This window comes from Bos indicus, chromosome 18 (genome assembly GCF_029378745.1).
Source record: "Bos indicus isolate NIAB-ARS_2022 breed Sahiwal x Tharparkar chromosome 18, NIAB-ARS_B.indTharparkar_mat_pri_1.0, whole genome shotgun sequence".
NCBI classification, from domain to species: Eukaryota; Metazoa; Chordata; class Mammalia; order Artiodactyla; family Bovidae; genus Bos; species Bos indicus.
Window position 1 is genome coordinate 11,810,798 of NC_091777.1, and position 19,664 is coordinate 11,830,461.

Genomic DNA, 19,664 nt, shown 5'->3' on the forward strand with positions numbered 1-19,664 from the left:
GATATCATATGATGTTTGTCTTTGTCTGACTTCACTTCACATAGTATGATAACTTCTAGTTCCATCCATATTGCCATACAAATGGCATTTCATTCCTTGTTACGGCTGAATAATATTCCACTGTGTAAAATGTGATGATATATATAATACAATCGATGATATGTGTACCACATCTTTATCCATTTCTCTGTCGACGGACCTTTAGAGTGTTTCCTTGACTTGGCTGCTGCGAGCAGTCCTGCTGGGGTAGGGATGCGTGTACCTTCTGCGTTTTTTGGTCATGCTGGGTCTTAGTCGCTGTGCGCAGCACTTCTCTAGCTGCAGTGTGTGGTAAAGAGTCCTGCGGTAAAGAGGGGGCTACTCCTCCCTGAGGTGTGTGGGCTTCTTACTGCAGTGGCTTCTCCTGTTGTGGAGCTTGGATGCTAGAGCGTCAGCTCCGCAGTTGTGGAGCACAGGCTTAGTTGCTTCGTGGCATCTGGAATATTCCAGGGATTGAACCCATGTCCCTTGCATTGGCAGGCGGATTCTTAACCACTGTACCACCAGGGGGTCCCCACATATATCTTTTTGAAGTAGAGTTTTGTCTGGGTATATGCCCAGGAGTGGGATTGCTGGATCTTTTGGTAGCTTTACTTTTAGTTTTTTGAGGCACTCCAAATTGTTTGCCACAGTGGGTGCACCAGCTTACATTCCCACCCTTTTCTTCACACCCACAAGGAAGGTTTATTTTTCCCACTTTGCTGACAAGGCGCTTGTGATACCCCTATGGGGAATCGAATCAGCAGAGCCAAGCGTCTCTCCCGAGAGACTGCAGGATGTCCTCTCCCCAGCAGAGGTCTCCAGGAGGCAGCAGGAGGTATGCTAAGCCCTGAGTGATCCAGTGCTCAGATGACCCCCCTGCACTATGAGGGGTCTTCTCCCCAAATGTACATACCCGGAGGGCTCTGGCAGGTAGCCAGCCGAGTCTGTGGACCTCACCCCACCCTCTACTTTGGTGATATGTCCCTGGTCCCAAGGTTACACAGCCCACAGCCACCCTCCCTCCCTTTGTCTTTAAAAACTCTCCTCTGAAAGCCATGGGGAGTTCAGGTCTTTTGAGCACCAGCTGCCCAGGACTCTGCCAAGCACCTGCAGTAAGTACTTCACTTTCCTTCACCACCGCCTGGTGTCAGTAAAGTGACTTTACCGCACACAGGCAAGTGAACCTGAGTTTGGTTCGGTAACACCAAACTCTCAACATTAACACAGGCTTAAACACGCTGGAGCCCTGGTCATAAGACAGGAAATGAGACCCAGTACAAGTTAGGGTGAGAGGCAGCCATGTTTACTGAGCACCTGCTGGGCACCTTGGTCCCCAGGGCAGCCTGTGAGCCAAGGGATATGATCCCTGTCGTACAGATGAGGAAACCAGGACTCAGAAAACATGTGACTTGCACACGGCAGAGCCTGTGAGGGTCCAGTGTGAGCCCCATCTCCCGACTGGGGAGTTCTTGTCCTATTGATGGAGCCTCTGTGCCTGTCCCCTGAGGTCCTCCACGGGGTCCTCCTCAGCAGAGTCATCCTCACTCATTGCTTCTTTTCTCTGGCTCCGTATGGTGCTCTGAGCATTCTTAATAAGAATAACAGTAACAACAATAATAAAATCATCATCACAGCAACAATAGCAGTAATAATAATAATGGTGACAAGTATTATTTACTAAGTGCTTCAGGTAGATGTATTCACCTAATACCACAACCCTCTGAGGGGTTACTATCATTAGCCCCACTTTGCAAGTGAGGGATCTAAGGCACAGAGAGGTTAAGGAACTTTCCCAGGGTCACACAGCTTGGGAGCAGTGCATTTGGACCCAGGCAGTCTGGCTTGGGACCATACTTCCTCCACTGCCTTTGGAGAGAATTATTCAGAAAGCATGAGACACCCCTTGTCCCTGCACTGTGGTTCCCTGAGTTTGCTTCAGGATGGTCCAGGTCAGACTCAGGGCCACCCTCCCACCCCCGCAAGCAGCACCTCCTTCTCAGACCTGAATTCTCAGCCGGCCTCTGGTCTCTAGTCACTTCACCTTGTCACAGGTTTCACACCCCACCCAGTACTCACCTGGGCAAGAGACCATGGGAGAGCTGGGGACAGGGTGGTATCCATGAGTGGTGGCCGAGCATCGTAACGCCCATACACTCCATGCATCTTGGCTCTAAAATCCTGTCAGGAGGGTTGGATCTGGTCAGGGAACAAAGTGGTGGGAGCGGGAAGGAAAGACGGCAGAACCAAAAGGCTGGTGCAGAGGTCACTGCTAGGACGTCCACCTGCACCAGGTCCATCTGGGAGCCATATGATCTGCAGCAGACTGGTATTAGTGGGTATTATCATCACATTTTACAGATGGGAAAACTGAGGCTCAGAGAGGCTATGTAACAAGTCCATAGTCCCACAGGAAGATTAGAGATCACACTCCCCCCATCACCAAAATAGAGATGAGTGAAGGCATCAGAGCCAGGCCAATCTTCACTGACCCTCCTATGATGGTTTTAAAGCTCATCCACAAATTCTTTGACTTCTCCCATCAGGAGCTGGACTACAATTTTCCTCCCCTTGAATATGGCCTTAGTGACACACTTCTAAGAAACAGAATGTGGCAGACCTGTCATAAAAGCGACACAGTATCCACTTGGCTCTGTCTCTGATACTCACCCTTGGATCAGCCACCATGATGTGAGGAAGCCTATGGCCTATGGAGGGGCCATGGGAAGTTATTTGGTCGCAGACCCCACTGCAGACCACACAGGGTAGGCCTTGTAGGGGTACAGCTCATGCACTATTCCAAGGTTCCCAGCTCGGAAGGACTCAGCTATCTTGGAAGTCTTAATGATTACTGAACAAAGGGCCAGTGTCTTCATTTTGCCCTGAACTTTGTGAATCATGTCCTGGACCCAGATGACAGCCACACATGAGCCAGAAAGCCTTTGAAACCACTCCAGCCCCAGCTACAGAGTGGCAGAAAGACCCAAGTGATGACAACCCAGCTGAACCCGCCAACCCTAGAACCACAGAAGATAATCGTGGAAGACAATCGCTGCGCTGCTTTGACCACGAGGCATGGCACGGGACGTTGTAGATAACTCAGAAGGCTAATGTTAGATCTTAATTACATCAGATAAGGACCATAAGCACTTAGTCTGCATGCAAAGCACAGCAGGCATCAGCCTGGAGATGCTTTTTGCTGTTGTTGTTTCATTTGTTTTTAAGCACCCAGGTGATGGTGATACGAATAGTCCATAAAGATGGTGTTGGGGAAATTTTCCACCTCTGGTTCTGTGCCCAGGGGCAGATATTTAAAAGAGTTCATTAAAACAAGCCTTCAAAGTTCGAGAAATTACAAAATGTTGCCAACAAAAACTGATTCTATCAAGACAAAACCAACTACTCGGCCACAAAAGAACTAAATAATGCCATTTGCGGCAACATGGATGCAACTAGAGATTATCATACCAAGTGAAGTAAACCAGAAAGAGAAAGACAAATACCATATGATATCACTTCTTTGTGGAATCTAAAATATGGCGCAAATGAACCTATCCACAAAACAGAAACAGACTCACAGACATAGAGATCAGACTGGTTGCCAAGGGAGAGTGGGAGGGGGGAGGGATGAATGGGGAGTCTGGGGTTAGCAGAGGCAGATTATTATATATAGCATAGATAAACAACAAGGCCCTACTGATAGCACTGGGAACTGTATCCAATCTCCTGGGATAAACCAAAAGGGAAAAGAGTATTTTTAAAAAAGAACGTATGTGTGTGTACATCTGAGTCACTTTGCTGTACAGCAGAGATTGGCACAACATTGTAAATCAACTATACTTCAATAAAAAAAAGACAAAAACAACCCCCAATTCAGCCCCACCCCATAAATAGGAGATGGGGTGTCTGTGACCCACCTCCAGGTCTTTCTCCAGGTCATAGCTCTCCAGAGTCTGGAAGGCACTGGAATACACCTCCACTGCTTTGGCATGGAAGACCATCTCAATGGTCACAAAGTCAGAAAAAATCTTCTGTGGGGAGAGAAACCCAGATCACGTAAGTAACACTGTCAGAGGGGCTGTTCTGGGCTCACCTCAGATGTGGACCAACCAGGGGACAAGTCCTAGGTGGGGAATTTCAATACATTATTTCTAATTATTTTTGTTTGAACTGTTAATGCATTCCCATGGTTCAAAAATTGCACAGGGGTTGTTCAAGAAAGGTGTGAGGTCTTGTGAACTTTCTGACGGGTGTCGTTTTCTCAGCTCTCGTCCAGCTGGGCTTCCTCACTCGGCCCTTGTTTCTCTATCTCCAAGGATTGGTGTTTGCAAATTGACAGCTACAAACTTGCAGCCTCTGTCACCCACAGACTGGAAGTGGGCCTTACAGGATGGGGAGGGGGTGCTGCTGGTAAGACACTGCCAGGCCCACTGGCCCCACAACCTGATGCCCCACTTTGTCAACATGTTATTAGTGATAAAGAGTTTTGCTTCTCTAGATCAGATGGTTCAGCTTGGCTCAGTAAACTCTCACAGAGCTCCTGCTGCGTTGCTGGCTCTGGTGGGGGCTCCTCCTCTGTGCAGGGCCCAGATAAGCTCCTACTACATGTCATATCCAGCACAGTCTCTTATTGTGTCTCAGGCGCCAGTGGGGGTTTCTGCTGTGCCATGAACCCAGCACAAGCACCTACTGTGCAGCAGACCCGAGAGGAGGCACCTACTGTGTGTCAGGCCCCTCCTACGTGCTGTGTTCAGTACAAGTTCCCACTGTGAGGGAAGCATCATCAGGGCACATGCTTGGTATAGGCAGGAACTCTGCAGTTTGGGAACTCTCCTCTTCCGGTCACAGGGGAAGCACCTGGGGGAGGCGGGCCAGAGAAAGCCGCAAAGCCACCTGGGAGAAGGCAGAGGGCCAGCGGGGGCCACAAAGCCACCTGGGAGAAGAAAGGCCTGGGGAGGCAAAGAGCGGGCTGGAAATCCCTGCTTCCCGCCTCCTTCCCTCGTGCCCTGCCGGAGGCAGTGCTGGCGGTCAGGCGAGGCCTCCTCCTGCCCTTCACTGGCGCTTGGCCCCGAGGGAATGACGTTCCCTCTCAAACCTCAGTTTCTTCGTCAGCACGGGAGGGACAGGAGTGGTCCCAGTCACAGAGACCTGTGAGAGGTTCTGTCAGGGCCGCGGCCCTCGACCCGTGGGCGCCTCGTCGACGCCGGCCCCACCTGGGGGCCTGTCAGGGATGCAGATTCCCGGTCCACCGGGGCCCACTGGCTGCGACCCCGAGACGGCCCGTCGGCAGCGTTTTAAGGAGCCCTCCAGGAGATTTCTGACGCCCGCTCGGGTAAGCGAACCCCCCTGCTTGGAAGCGGGGCTTCTGTTCTCTCGGCGTCAGAGTTCATTTGTAAATATTTCATTAGAAGTGTGACGTAAAACCGACAGAATGGTATTGATTATTTCCAGTTCTGGAAAATTTGTTGGTTCGGGGAAGTGTCTTACAGATGGAATCCCCCAGATGTGAAGGACGCCCGCGTCGCCCCGCGCGTTGTGCTGGCCTCTGACCGTGGAGAAACGTGTGCGCTTGCGCCGGCCGCGGCCGCATCAGGTATTGAAAAGCGGCGTGCTGATGGTTTTAGGTTCTGCCTGCAACGCGCATGCTTGAGCAGTCCTCATTAGTGCTTCACTCGCTTCATTCGTTCGTTCTTTCATTCATTTCCCAAACGTTTACGAGTACTCGCCGAGTGCCCTGCCCTGGAGCTGGTGGTGCCCGGGACCCAGGAGGGGCCCTGGCAGGCAGGGCTCCTGCCTGTATGGGAGGCAGGCATGGAATGGCAAGTTCTCCCAGACATTTCCACCACCCCATCAGGGCTCCGCATGATCTGTCTCCCCCAACGTGTCATCCCTGTCAGGACAGGGCCCCTCTTGGCTGGCTGTGGTGTCCCAGCCTCAAGCATAGTGCCTGGCACATAGTGCGTATTCAACATGTGTTAGGTTCACCAGTGAATTAAAGATACAATGAACGCAGCCTCAGGGATAACTGTGCTGCCCCCCGCCCAGGCCAGGGGGGGATCGGTGTGTGTTAACAGTTGATCGGACCAGGTCTAGGGTGCAGGTGAGTTTCTCTGAAGGACAAGGAGGTGTGGGCTCGATGCAGAGTAATGCCAGAGCTCCTCGGTGGAGGACACAGCCTGTGCAAAGGCCCTGAGTTATGAAAGGCCTTGGTGCAGGTGGGCTTGGAGTGGTGTGTCCAAGATGAGGCTGGACGTCTGGAATGGGGTTTTTGGGACCTTGGGAAGATTTCAGCTTTTCTTCTTGGAACAAGGGAAGCACAGAACGGTGTTAAACCCGTACCAGTGACCAATCAGAGCTGCCTTTTGTGAGATTCCTATGGCTGCAATTTGGAAAATGGATTAAAGGAGGGGCCAAGAGTGGGTGCAGGGGCCTCTGTGACCATCTTGCCCTTAAAGATCCTGACTCCCTGGGGCCTCTGGTAAGAGCTGGGGTGCTGGACCTTTCTGGGTGGGGTCTCGGTGGAAGGAGGAATGCTATGTGTGACTGGGGCTTTACGGAGGAAAGGAGGCAGTCAGGGTGAGCCCTGAGGGCCCTGTGTGGAAAGGCAGAGGCCTGGAAGAGACAGACTGCCCAATTCTCCTGGCAGGCAGGGAGCCAGCCGGGTGTGAGAGGCAGGGCTGCCAGTGCTGGCTTCCGGGCAGACAGCTGTGCAGGACAGCTGCCCAAGCAGCCGGCCTCTTACCGCCCACGGCAGGATGAAGCCAGGATTTACTGTTCTGGGAGTCAGGGCCCTGAGAATTGGGCGGGCACAAGGTCACACACACACTGTCACAGGGAACACATGTGTACTCACACAGGTGCAAACACAAATGCACAGACATACATGAGCAAACACACCAAACTTCACACATGAAACAGCCCGAGGACTTCTGACCAGGGACCGATCACCCCTACCTGAATGTCCTTTAGCTTCTGCTTCTGGAAGGTGTCCACTGTCTCCTCCAGCTGGTGGGAGGTGCGGCTGGCATCCACTGAGGCCCTCTGCACGCTGGTCTCTGCCTGGCCCCAGAGATAGAAAGTGTCATGGGGACTCCATTCTGGATCATTCTCTGTTCCTTTGCCCTACTTTTGGGCCAGCTGTCCTGTGTAATGGGCACCTCTTGCCAATTTGGTCATCGAAGGAATGGCCAAGTAGGACCACAGCAAAAGGGGCAGCTGCCACTTGGACAGACCCACTTAGCTGTGTGACCTCAGTCAAGTGGCTTAACCTCCCAGAGTCTCAATGTACTTGCCTGCAAACATGGGTCAGTAATAAGGCTTGCTTTGCAGGATTGTTCCAAGAATGAAAGAGTGGGTGCAGCTGAGCTATTACTCTAACTATAACCTGTTAGGTACTCCACTGCTGCTGCTGCTGCTAAGTCGCTTCAGTCGTGTCCGACTCTGTGCGACCCCATAGACGGCAGCCCACCAGGCTTCCCTGTCCCTGGGATTCTCCAGGCAAGAACACTGGAGTGGGTCGCCACCTCCTTCTCCAATGCATGAAAGTGAAGTCGCTCAGTCGTGTCCGACTCTTCGCGACCCTATGGACTGCAGCCTACCAGGCTCCTCCATCCATGGGATTCTCCAGGCAAGAGTACTGGAGTGGGGTGCCATTGCCTTCTCCGTAGGAACTCCACATTTGCTGATAATTAATTCCTATATGTGGAACGATCTTAGTTGATTACTTTATTGGTTGCTTTGATTTAATCTCTATGGCCTGACTCCATGGCAGGCCTGGCACGTGAAGGAACACACAGAGGTGAGTTGGGGTTGGCCCCTTAGCTCTCTGTGACCTTGGGCAAGTCACTTTTCTCCGTTTTCTCATCTACAAGTGCCTGCCTTCTACAAGCAGTAAGTAGGTAACCCCAAGGAAGCAGGCTGTGGTGAGGAGTGACTCCTCGACTTGCCTGAATAGCATTGCTGATGGGACAGAACCCAGGTCTCCCAAGTCCCAACCAATGGCTTTCCCAACACCTCTGATCCTCCCATCCTGAGCCCAGGGCCCTGCACACACCTGTCCAGGTAGAGCTCACCTTGCCATTTTGTGAGTCTATTCATTACCTGCATGTGAGCTTGCCTTCCTCACACAGATTTGTGACGCTCACCTGAGACTGAGAATGGTTTTGTTAGGGATCCAGGTTAACCAGCATCCCCTGGGGTGGCCCACGCAGCCCCCACCCAGAGGGTGCAGTGACATACTGCCCCGAACCCCCACCCCCAGCCCCTGCCTCGGGAGGGATACGATGGTCTGTCTATCCGAAGGGGATTTCTGCCTCAGTTTCTCCAGTTTTTCCAGTTGTTTGATTTCATTGTTCCGGACACTTTTGAATTTCTTGATCTCAGCCTAAGGAAGAGGAGGGTGGTTTCCCGAGGCCCCAGCCCAGCCAGTGTCTCCCTCCCTGTGGCCCACCCCGCAGGGAGTGGGGGCCCACCCCGCAGCGCCTTGCCCTTGCTCACCCGGGTCTGCTTTATTTGCACCCCATAGAGCTTCAGGGGGTTGACGACCTTGGTTTCCAGCCTCTCTACCTGGGGGCACGTAAACACACACACAGTCAGAACAGGTGGAGCCAGAGAGATGCTGAGAGGCTGTGCGGTCCCTGGCCTGCATTTATAGTGCTCTGACTGCATACCCAGGACTGTACATTGGGCCATCCCCCAGCCTTGGGGTTTCAAGCACCAGCCTGGGCTCAGAGCTGTGCCTCCCAAGAGCACAGTCACACATTTCCTCTTGATGAGCCCGTTTCCTGGCCTGTAAAATGGGTGTAAGGAGTGTACCCGCCCAGGGTTTCTTAGCAACTGGGTGAGACGCAGTGCATTTTATTTCTCCAGACTGCCTTAAGTTGTCACCAGGGAGGCTGACAGAGTCACCTGGAACACAAACTAGCAGAGAACCCAGAGTGGACCGCGCTGGGAAGCCCCAGGGACTGGCAGGGTGGGTGAGGGGACACTTCACGCCCCTGGGTCAGTGTCTGTGTGCAAGCCCAACACTTGACACTTAAGTGAACATTATCAGTAATAGTAACAGTCCAGTTAAAGCTGGCATGGATTAAGTGCTTACCCTGTGGATGTCACACTAAGCAGGCATAGGGGTCCCTCCAAGGGCTTTTCTTATAACCCTGATCACCAGCCACCCCCTCTCCAGAGGTTCTGACTCAGCACATCCAGGGCATTGCCCCCAAATATGCCTTTCTAATAAGATCTGAGTCTGGCTTGACAGATGGGCCAGGGGATCTGGAATCCCTACCCAACCCCTTCCTCCTCCTCCATCAAGGCTTGTGGCTCTTCTAAATGCAAATCTAAAAAAAAATAATAATTTCCCCAAATGCCAAAAGGGAAAGGAACATTTTCCCCTCCCTTTCTGTACAGCATTTCTTTGGAAAAACTTGGCAGTTACAGATCCTTTCTCTGTCCCTTTGAGATGGATGTAAACCTTTTAAAAGCTAAAGAAGCCTCTGGCTGGTTTTATAACCAGGCCAGGCCAGTCATCTCTGAACTGTAAACATCAGGAGGACAGTGTCTCCAGGAAGTTTGCCTGGCACCTGGCTCCAGGCTGTACCTACCTGTTTGTTAGAAAGAGGTTTTAGTTTGCTCTGGATAAAGGTGATTGGCCAGCCCAGTTGGCCCCCTAATCACCGGGTGGAATTAGGAAGTCCTCTGTGACAGAGGCACTGTCCCCTTCCCTGTTCTCAGGGCATCCCCTCCCTGAGGACAGTCATCTCCTATCTCCAGAGAGTGCACTTGGTGGGGAGTAAGGTTTCTCTGTTTTTGCCATCACTTATCTGATCACCTGCAACATGCATTGTCTTCTGGTTTAATGCTTATTCGATAGAAAAGCTGTTTTAGTCTTCTCTACCATAGCAGAGGGGATTTTTTTTGGGCTGGCTGGAGATTATTATTTTTATTTTATTTCATTTTACTTTTAATCCCAAACTCCTGCTACTGCTGCTGCTAAGTCACTTCAGTCGTGTTCGACTCTGTGCGACCCCATAGACGGCAGCCCACCAGACTCCCCCGTCCCTGGGATTCTCCAGGCAAGAACACTGGAGTGGGTTGCCATTTCCTTCTCCAATGCATGGAAGTGAAAAGCGAAAGTGAAGTCGCTCAGTCGTGTCCGACTCTTGGCTACCCCATGGACTGCAGCCTTCCAGGCTCCTCCGCCCATGGGATTTTCCAGGCAAGAGTACTGGAGTGGGGGCCATTGCCTTCTCCACCCAAACTCCTAGTCCATCCCTAAACATTGATTTACAATATTGTTAATTTTTGCTCTACAGCAGAGTGACTCAGTTACACATTCTTTTCCGTTATGGTTTATCCCAAGATATCGAGTATAGTTCCCTGTGCTCTACAGTAGGACCTTGTTGTTTATCTATCCTATATGTAATAGTTTGCCTCTGCTAATCCCAAATTCCCAATCCATGCCTCTCCCACGTCTTCCCCCTTGGCAACCACAAGTCTGTCCTCTGTATCTGTGAGTCTTTATCATAGGTGTTTATTTGTGTCATATATTAGATCCCACATATAAGTGGTATCTTATGACACTTACCTTTATCTTTCTGATTTCACTTAGTATGATAATCTCAAGGTCCATCCGTGTTACTGCAGATGGCGTTATTGGTGTTTTTAATGGATGAGTAGTGTTCCGTTGTATATACACCACATGGAGTTTCCATTGTTAATTCTTTTCCTGACTCCCTGCATCTTTCTTGTCTTGCACAAGCCTCCAGGCTCTCAGTTCTATAAACTAAGATTTCACCCTGGCTCCTCTGGGGCTGTCTTTGCAGGAGATGCATCCACTAACTGTGAACCCCACCAGGCTGTGCCAACCCTCAGACTGCCCCCCACCCTGGGAAGTGGCTCCTCCGGAGCTACCTGCTCACCTCAGCTTGCCTATAATCTTGCACTTTGGCCAAGTCCTCAGCGAAGTTCCTCAGGGTGGCCCGCATCTCTGGGTTCTCTGTATTGGCGAAGTCGATGAGCTGTTTGACCAGCTGGTCGGCCTTGTCACGCAGCCGGGCTGTCTTGCGGGTGTAGGCGGCCAGCAGTGAGCAGAACTGGCCGAAGGACTTCTCAGCATTGGTCACTGTGTCCTCCATCACCCGCACCTGGCTGTCCCTGGGGAGGCAGGGGCCTGAGGGGCCGTTCTGGGCAGTGACACCCAGCCAGGTCACACCCACACAGGTGACACAGGGATCGCCCACCCACGGCCCTCCTCCTCAGTGGCAGGCCTGGCCCAGGTGCCTGCTCCCCAAGATAATACCCACAGTCTCTGGGTCAGGCCAGCAAGGCAGATGCCAGAGGCCAGAGGGGCCATGGGACTGGTCAGTGGCCAGGCAGGCATGCAAGCGTGGGTTTGGCTCCTAACTTGGCCTTTCGCACCGTGAGATCCTTTAGAGGGGGTTTATCTTCCCGGTAGAGTTGGTCTGTATTCCAGCCATCCTGAGGGGCAGTGACCTCTCTTCTATGAAATTCCCTGATTCTGTCTTTTTCCTGAGCTGTTGAAATTCTCTGCCTTCTCTGCATCATAAAGCTTTTTATTTTTGGAATTAATAAACTTTTTTGGGGGGGAAATAGTTTTAGGTTTACAGAAAAACAGTGGAAAGTACAGAGTGTTCCCACAAACCGTTCCCTAGCACGTGGTTTCCCCTATTATTAACAGCCTTCCTTTCTGCAGGACCTTTGTTACAAAAGACGAACCCATGGCAATACATCCATATTAACTAAAGTCCCTCATTTACCTGAAGGTTCCCTCTTGGTGTGGTATATGGTATATGTCATAGGTTTTGACAAATGCTCGATGCCCTGTCTCCAACTATCGCAGCATCATAGAGAAGTTTCACGGCCCTAAAGACCCTGTGCTCTGCCTTGGGTCCCTCCTGCCTCTCCCAGCCCTGGACCTTGTTTGTCCTTGTGGTGCACCATTTTCCAGTACTTATCACTTCCTGTTGTGCAGAGGGGTGGGGGGCGAGGGCTTGCTGACTCATTTTTTATGTGCTGCTAGCCAGCAGCCTGCCCATCAAAGGTGTTCCATGAAGAAGTGCGGAGTGAGTGAGGACCTGCTGGATTTTGTCTTCCTGAGACAGCTGAGTGGCACAGCCTCACTCACCTCCCTCTCACCCCACTGCACCCTGTCCTCATCCCTCATCCCAGGTGGTTGCTGCCCTAGCCGCCTCTGACCAAACCTCCCAGCCGAGCATTCCTCTAATGGTATCTCTAAGGCTGGAAGCTGGGAGGAGGGCTTTTTGTCCTCCCCAGAAACCCTAATTGGTGCAGTACCCATCATGTGCATGATCCTGCAAGCAAGGTACATGGAGGCCAGAGAGGTGAAGCACCTTGCTCCAGGTCACACAGCCAGCTGCATTCTCTGTCCCTCCAGGTGGAGTCCTTCGACCCCTCAATCAGAATCACCTAGGGCCCAAGTTAAGCCTGCAGAATCCCAGCCCACCCTCCCCCAGGCTTGTGACCTAGACTCCCTGTGAGTGGGGCCCAGGGGTTACATTTGTAAATAAACACATCAGGTGGTCCAGAGTTTGCAATCCCCAGAGGATCCAGGTGTGGGAACAGCTGGCTAAGGGACAGGCAGTTGAGAAAGCAGTGATTGAATCAGGCTGCAGGCAGTGGGGTTGGGAACAGTTCCACAGAAGGGATGATGCCTGGTGGGTTTTGAAGCATAAAGGGGTTTCCTAGGTAGAGATGAGCTAGAGAAGTTGGAGTGGACCATGTAAATTTAGCTACCCCAGGTCTGTGGGCAAAAATGCTGGAGAAGTAGATGGAGGCCCGAGTCTGGAAGCCCCCATGGTCCCTTGACCTTGAGGTGGGTGTGGTGCGGGCAGGACAGCATCCTTATCACCACCCCCTCAGCAGTCCAGGCAGCCTCATCTGTCTCAGTTAATTTGGCCCTGAGAACCTGGCCGCCCCCCTCCCTCTCAGCTGGGGCCAGCATGGAGCTGCTTACCTGGAGAGAATGATGTTCATTGTGATCAGAGGCAGCAGCTGTCCTGGTCTTGGGGAATAAGGGCAGGGCCCCAGGGGTCCCCCAGGCCTGGGAGAAGTCGCACAGGGCTGGGCGCAGCTGTGGTCCTGTCTCAAGGGACGCTGCCACTTGGTTGCTGGGCAACGTGGCTGCCCACAGTAACCCTGGGAGGAGCCTCTGCTGGTCACCAGGGCAACCTCTCCTGGGACCAGCCTCCCCAGGCAGGGTTAGGAGGCCTCACCCTGCCGTGCACTGGTCCAGGTAGGGTCCCAGAGAGGCCCCTGCTGTGGTGAATACAGAGGTTCTTATGGACCTGGAAGTGTGAGGGCTCCCCCAGAGGTGCAGGGACTGGGTTTAGAGCTGCTGGCCTGGGATGCAGCCCTGGGCCTAGCTGTGTTCATGGGTCCTGTTGCTGGGACACCTCCCACGAGAAGGCCGCCCAGCCCTCCCAGGCTCCTGAGAGACCTGGCTACTCAGGAGAGGTGTGTGAAAAAGCACAGAGGGAATGTGGGGGTCCTGAGGACTTGTTGCTGAGTGGAGGGGAGGTATAAGTATGTCTTAAATGTGTTAATTCTCATTTTTGCTGCTTGTTTCCCCCTTGTTATCAACTTACTTTTTAGTTTTATAAGAACTTACTTTTACTGTTAGGAAAGTAAGAAAACAAAGATAACACAAAAGGAAACAGATACAGCAGCACACATTAAGTTGTACTAAGTAAAATACATTTTGCTAATTGTTAGATTTGTGCATTTCAGTACATCTGCTGCTGCTGCTGCTAAGTCACTTCAGTCGTGTCCGACTCTGTGCGACCCCATAGACAGCACACCAGGCTCCCCCGTCCCTGGGATTCTCCAGGCAAGAACACAGGAGTGGGTTGCCATTTCCTTCTCCAATGCGTGAAAAAGTGAAAAGTGAAAGGGAAGTCGCTCAGTCGTGTCTGACTCTTAGCGACCCCATGGACTGCAGCCCACCAGGCTCCTCCATCCATGGGATTTTCCAGGCAAGAGTACTGGAGTGGGTTGCCATTCTTACCTAAAGAATTATGACGCTAACAACCACAACAATGATAAGAGATTGGATGGGAAGAGGTGAAGGCAGAAAAGCAGAATGTTGGTAACTCTTACCATGGGGGACCCACTGCCCAAGTCTTCACTTGTATATGCCTGGAGGTCTTCATAATGAAGAGTGATCTTTTAAAAAATGTATATGAAAGTAAGGACTTCATTTTTATTGAAACATAGTAGATTTACAATGGTATGTTAGTTTCTGGTGTATTGCAGAGTGATTCAGCTTTCAGTTCAGTTGCTTAGTCGTGTCTGACTCTTGGCGACCCCATGGACTGCAGCACGCCAGGCTTCCCTGTCCATCACCAACTCCCGGAGCTTACTGAAATTCATGTCCATCAAGTCGGTGATGCCATCCAACCGTTTCATCCTCTGTCATCCCCTTCTCCCGCCTTCACTCTTTTCCAGCATCAGGGTCTTTTCCAATGAGTCAGTTCTTTGCATCAGTTGGCCAAAGTATTGGAGTTTCAGCTTCAGCATCAGTCCTTCCAATGAACATTCAGGACTGATTTCCTTTAGGATGGACTAGTTGGATCTGTCCAAGAGACTCTCAAGAGTCTTCTCCAACACTACAGTTCAAAAGCCATCAATTCTTTGGCACTCAGAAATAAAGTGATGTCTATATGTTAATCCCAAACTCCTAATTTACCCCTCCCCTCTTTTCCCTTTCAGTCACCATAAGTTTGTTTTCTATGCCTATGACTCTGTTTCTGTTTTGTAAATAAGCTCTTTTGTGCCATATTTTAGAGTTCACATATAAGTGACGTCATATGGTATTTGTCTTTCTCTGTCTGGTTTACTTCACTTAGTATGATGGTCTTTAGATCCATTCATGTTGCTGCAAGTGGCATGATTTCATTCTTTTTTATGGCTGAGTAATATTCCAGTGTGTGTGTGTGTGTGTGTGTGTGTGTGTGTGTGTGTGTATACCACATCATCTTTATCCATTCATCTGTTGATGAACACTAATGTTGCTTCCATGTCTTGGTTATTGTTAATAGTGCTGCTATGAACACTGTGGTACATGTATATGTTTGAATCATAGTTTTCTCCAGATATATGCCCAGGAGTGGGATTGCAGGGTCATATGGTAGCTCTGTTTTTAGTTTTTAAGAAACCTCTATACTATTCTCCATGGTATCTGCACCAGTTTACATTCCTCTCAGCAGTGTACGAGGGTTCCCTTTTCTCCACACCTTGAAAGCGAGGACTTTAGAGTCAGCTAAACACAGATTCAGATCCCAGCCCCCAGCCCTGCTGTGTGGCCTGGGGCAAGTCACCTGACCTCACTGGGCAGCAGTCTTCTCCCCTGTGAAACTGGATCAGGGCCCTCTTTCCTTGCCTTGTTGTTAGGAGAACTGAGTCCCTGGTGCAGCAGTAAAGGGACAGGGCAGGCAGCCCCCAGGGCAGTCGCCTGAGTCTGCCGGCCCTGGTGGTGACAGCGCTACTGTGGCTGGTCCTGTGCTGGTACCTGCCCTCCCCTGCATCCCTGTATGGTCCCTTTATCACTCCAGCTGTCTCTCTGCATGGGAGCCGAGAGCTCCCCGTGGGTCCTGAGCGATGCATTCACGTACCTCGGCTTATTCCTTTCTGGAGCAAGTCACCTCCCCGACTTCCCCAGGTGGTGCCTCTGACCAGCGCTGCCCTGAGCCTCTGCTGGTCACTGTGCGAGTCTTGCCTGTATCATGCTGGGGTGTATGTGGGGGGTCACATCCTCCTTGTGCTGACACGCTGTTGGCTCCATCTCTTGTGGGGGCTGCATGGTACTGAATAATGTCCCCCCAAATGCATGTCCACCCAGAACCTCAGAGAGTGACCTTATTAGGAAGAAGGGTCTTTGCAGCTGTTGTTAGCTGAGTGAGCCCTCCTGGAGCAAAGCAAGATGGCTGTGGTCCCATGACTGGGGTCTTAGAAGAAGAGGAAGCAGAGGCACACACAGGGAAGACAGCCCTGTGACAGTGAGCCGAGCCTGGAGGGGTGTGGCCACAAGCCAGGCCTGGCATCCCTCGCTCCCTGCACGTTTAGAGAAGAGCTTCATTTCCATCCCTGGGCCTCTTTCTCTCCCTGACGTACGCTGTCTCTACCCATCCCTCTCCCTCCTTCCTTCCCTCTGCTCGTCTGTTTCCAGCTTCATGAACAACTCATGGAGGTAATTCCTGTCACAACAATAACACCAATACCTGTGGGGCAGCCCTGGGCCCGTCCTACTCTGAGCCCTGCATTGATTGACTCACACACTCAAAAGGGTGGGGTTTTTTTGTTTGTTTGTTTTTTAAAGTGGGAGTTGGGAATCAGCAGGACAACATACTTGAGGCATGACATTTCACTTTAAAATGCAGCCTTTGCAGTTAGCTGACTGTGATGGCCGGGCTTCTGTGTCTTCTTGACTGGGCCCTAGCGTCCTGTGGTTTCCTCCAGCACACATGCATGGGTTGCTGGGAAGGCCTTGGCGTATGTGGTGGGCATCACAGCCCTTAGGTAAATGACCTGACCCTAGGAGACTAGGGGGCGGAGGGGAGGCTTCACCCAGTCACTGGATGACCCTAAGAGCGAAGTGAGCTTTCTTGGAGATGGAGAAATCTGCCTCAAACCGGCAGCATTAGCTTCTGCCTGAGTTTCCAACCTGCCCTGTGGTTTTCAGACTTGCCAGCCCCCACATCATGTGAACCAGTTCCTGAAAATAAGTCTCCTCATACATTCGATTGATTCTGTTTCTGTGGAGCCCCCAGCTCTTTTAGGACCAGGAGAGCAGGACCGGCTACAAAGCCATTTCAGGTTTCTGGGGCTCCTGGAAGATGGGGGGGATCAATATTTTCAGCAACACCACCAGAGGGCAGCAGAGACCCCCTAATGAGGAATTCCCCCGTGGTGGGCAGAGTGGGCTGTGACCTCAGGAAACGCAGCAGAGGAAGAACATGCCTTCAGGCAGGATGGGAGAAGGAGCCGCAGGTCAGAGAGAAAGGGCAACGGGTCGTTTATGAACTTTAAAGAACGGAAACTGCCTTCTAGAAAGGGCCAAACAGAGACATCTTGTGGCCAGAGAGAGAAAAGCTAAGAGACTGGGCGGCAGAAGCTGGGGCACAGACTCCTTCATTGCCTTTGGCTGCAGGGGCAAACATATCTGTGTCCTTGAGAAAAATGGCACGAACCCTGTGTGCCCCTCGCTGAGAGCCCACGACGCTCTCACTCTCTCTGCTGTATCCTCAGCCGCATGAGAGCCGGTTCTAGACATCCTGACCCTTTGCCCCCAAATGCAGTGTGCACCTCCAGAGAGCAAATACGTCGTCTTGCAAGAGCTCGTGTGACCTTCACACCCAGGAAAGTGGGATGCGGTGCTGGCAACCAACACTCTGCATCATCATGTTTCCCCAGCTGTCCCACCAAAGTCACTGGTGGCTGGTTTTCCTGCTGATTCGGGGTGTGTTGCAATTCCTGCTGAGTCTGTTTGCTCTCGTTGAGTTGAGAATGGCACCCCAGGTGTTTTCCTTTTAGGATATGGACTTTCTGTTTGTAACAGAAATAATTCCTGATGTACAAAAATAGTACAAGAATTCCTTCACCTGATTTCTCCAGTTGTTAACGTTTTACTGAGTTTGCCTTATCATTCTCTTCTCTTCCTCCATCCCTCCCTCCCTCTCTCTGTTTTATTTTCTGAACCACTTGAGAGCAAGTTGCAGACCCGATGCCCCTTTACCCAAATACTCGCTATATGTTTCCTAAGAGCAGGACCAGCCTCACACACAGCCACAGACAAATCTTGAAACCAGACCATTTGCACTGTTACATGTTCTTTCCTTCTATTATCTAATCTGCAGACTGTATTCAGATTTCATACTTGTCCCTGAAATGTCATTTTGGTACGTAAGCAAACAGATCATTTTCTCTTGCTCCAGGGTCCAGTCCAGGGTCACTCTCTGTCCTTAGCTGGCCCAATTCTGATGTTTCTTTTGGATGTGGGGGGCAGTTACTTTGGGGCACATAGCTCTGTGGGGTTGGATGCAGGTCTCACACCTGGACATGAGGACTGAGAGACAGCCCTGCCCCATTTTATGAGACTGTCTTCATAGCTGAGTCTTTTCCCTCTGCTGTTTCCCCACATGACGCCGGCTCTCACCATCTGTGCCTCTTTAGGGCCTGGTGAGCCCAGGATCTGGGTTCAGTCATCTTCCATCCCTCATCGGGCATTTGCTTAGTGTCTCTGCCCCCTGGCCCTGGGTGGCTGGATAGAGACACATCTCTACACAGGCAGATGGGTCCCTGTCTCCTGGAGCTTGTGACCAGGGGCCAAGTCCAGGCCCTTTCCTCCGAGCTGGGCCCCAGGCAGGCCAGGACTCTGTTGAGCCTCATCTGGGCAGTGGGGTAAGTCGTCATCCAGCCTCACAGGGTAACCTCAGGGAGGACATGAGATGGTGCTGGGGAGGGATCTTTGATGTCTGGCCGCAGTAGCCCTGGGTGGGATGGGGGTGGCTGCCAGTGCCCCATTCCCATGAGAGGTCTGACTACACCTGCCTCCAGGGAGCTCTGCCTTCCCAGATCTAATCCCTGACACTTTTAGTGCTGCTCAAGATTGAATAATAATTTTTTCTTAGCCAACGTGTCACACCAAGCTGGCATTTCACAGGGTTCACGAAGCCAGCAGGTGGGTATGTAAACTTGGAAAGGAGCGCTCAGTCAGGGCTGCTGCAGACCCCACAGTGGCAGTGACTTTGTAGCCCTGCCAGACTGGCGTTTCTCCTGACTTTGAACCCAGCTTGGGGGATGTGCCTGGAGGCCCCAGGGGGACTGGGATCAGGGAGGGCCCCACTGGGTCCTGCTTGGTGAAAGCAATGGGATGACCCCTGCCCCGAAAATGGCTCCATCCTGGCCAGGCTGGCACTGGGGGCATCAGGCCAGCTGGGAGGGCTACAGCTAGACGGGGAGATGGGAAAGGTTCCTGAACTGTGCCAGGCCTCAGAATGGCAGAGAGCAGTCAAGAGCCAAACAGCGTCCCAAGTTCACACAATGGGAGGCGTTGGGGGCAGGGCGGGACTTATCCTGCTCACCCCTCACCCCCCAGATTCTGCTCCCAATCCGACTCCTGGCCTCCAAAACATGAGATAATAAACGTGTGCTGTTTGGGGTCATTTGGTTACGGCAGTCCCAGGAAACTCCTTTTTAATTCAAATCCTGGCCTTTCATCCGCCCTCTGGGGCTGATCACAGAGGACACAGAGCCAGTGTGAACCCTGGGGGTACAGAGGATTCATGGGGGTGCTGACTGACCCTGCCTTCCACACATACTGGCCTTTCTCACACTTCCCTCTCCTGGGCGCAGGGCCTAAGCTCTGGACTGGACCCCAGCACTCTCCCGGGCAGCCTCTGTTCCTGTCCTTCCCATTGCCTGAGCCTTGGTTCTCAGCCTACAGACCCTCAGTGGGGACAACCACAGACAGTGCCAGAATGCAGAGCCCAACTCGGCTCTGCCGGGTAACCTCGGTGGGGGCCACCTGTCCTCCCCAGGCTCAGCTACCTCACCATGTAATGCGGGTGGCACGCACCTACTCCACTTGGTTCTGTGGGCATTGCCGTGCCATG

At 51.9% G+C, this 19,664-nt stretch overlaps 1 protein-coding gene across 1 annotated transcript; it reads right to left on the reverse strand.

The window, feature by feature from the left end:
• Window positions 1-1,308: 1,308 nt before the first annotated feature.
• Window positions 1,309-13,167, reverse strand: CIBAR2 (CBY1 interacting BAR domain containing 2). Its single transcript, XM_019980259.2, has 9 exons — window positions 13,010-13,167; window positions 10,935-11,169; window positions 8,515-8,583; window positions 8,300-8,401; window positions 8,163-8,168; window positions 6,973-7,077; window positions 3,936-4,049; window positions 2,098-2,199; window positions 1,309-1,609 (listed from the first exon to the last, which is right to left on the reverse strand). The coding sequence occupies exons 1-9, from the start codon at window positions 13,027-13,029 to the stop codon at window positions 1,496-1,498; spliced, it is 867 nt and encodes a 288-aa protein (XP_019835818.2). The 5' UTR covers window positions 13,030-13,167; the 3' UTR covers window positions 1,309-1,495.
• Window positions 13,168-19,664: the final 6,497 nt, after the last annotated feature.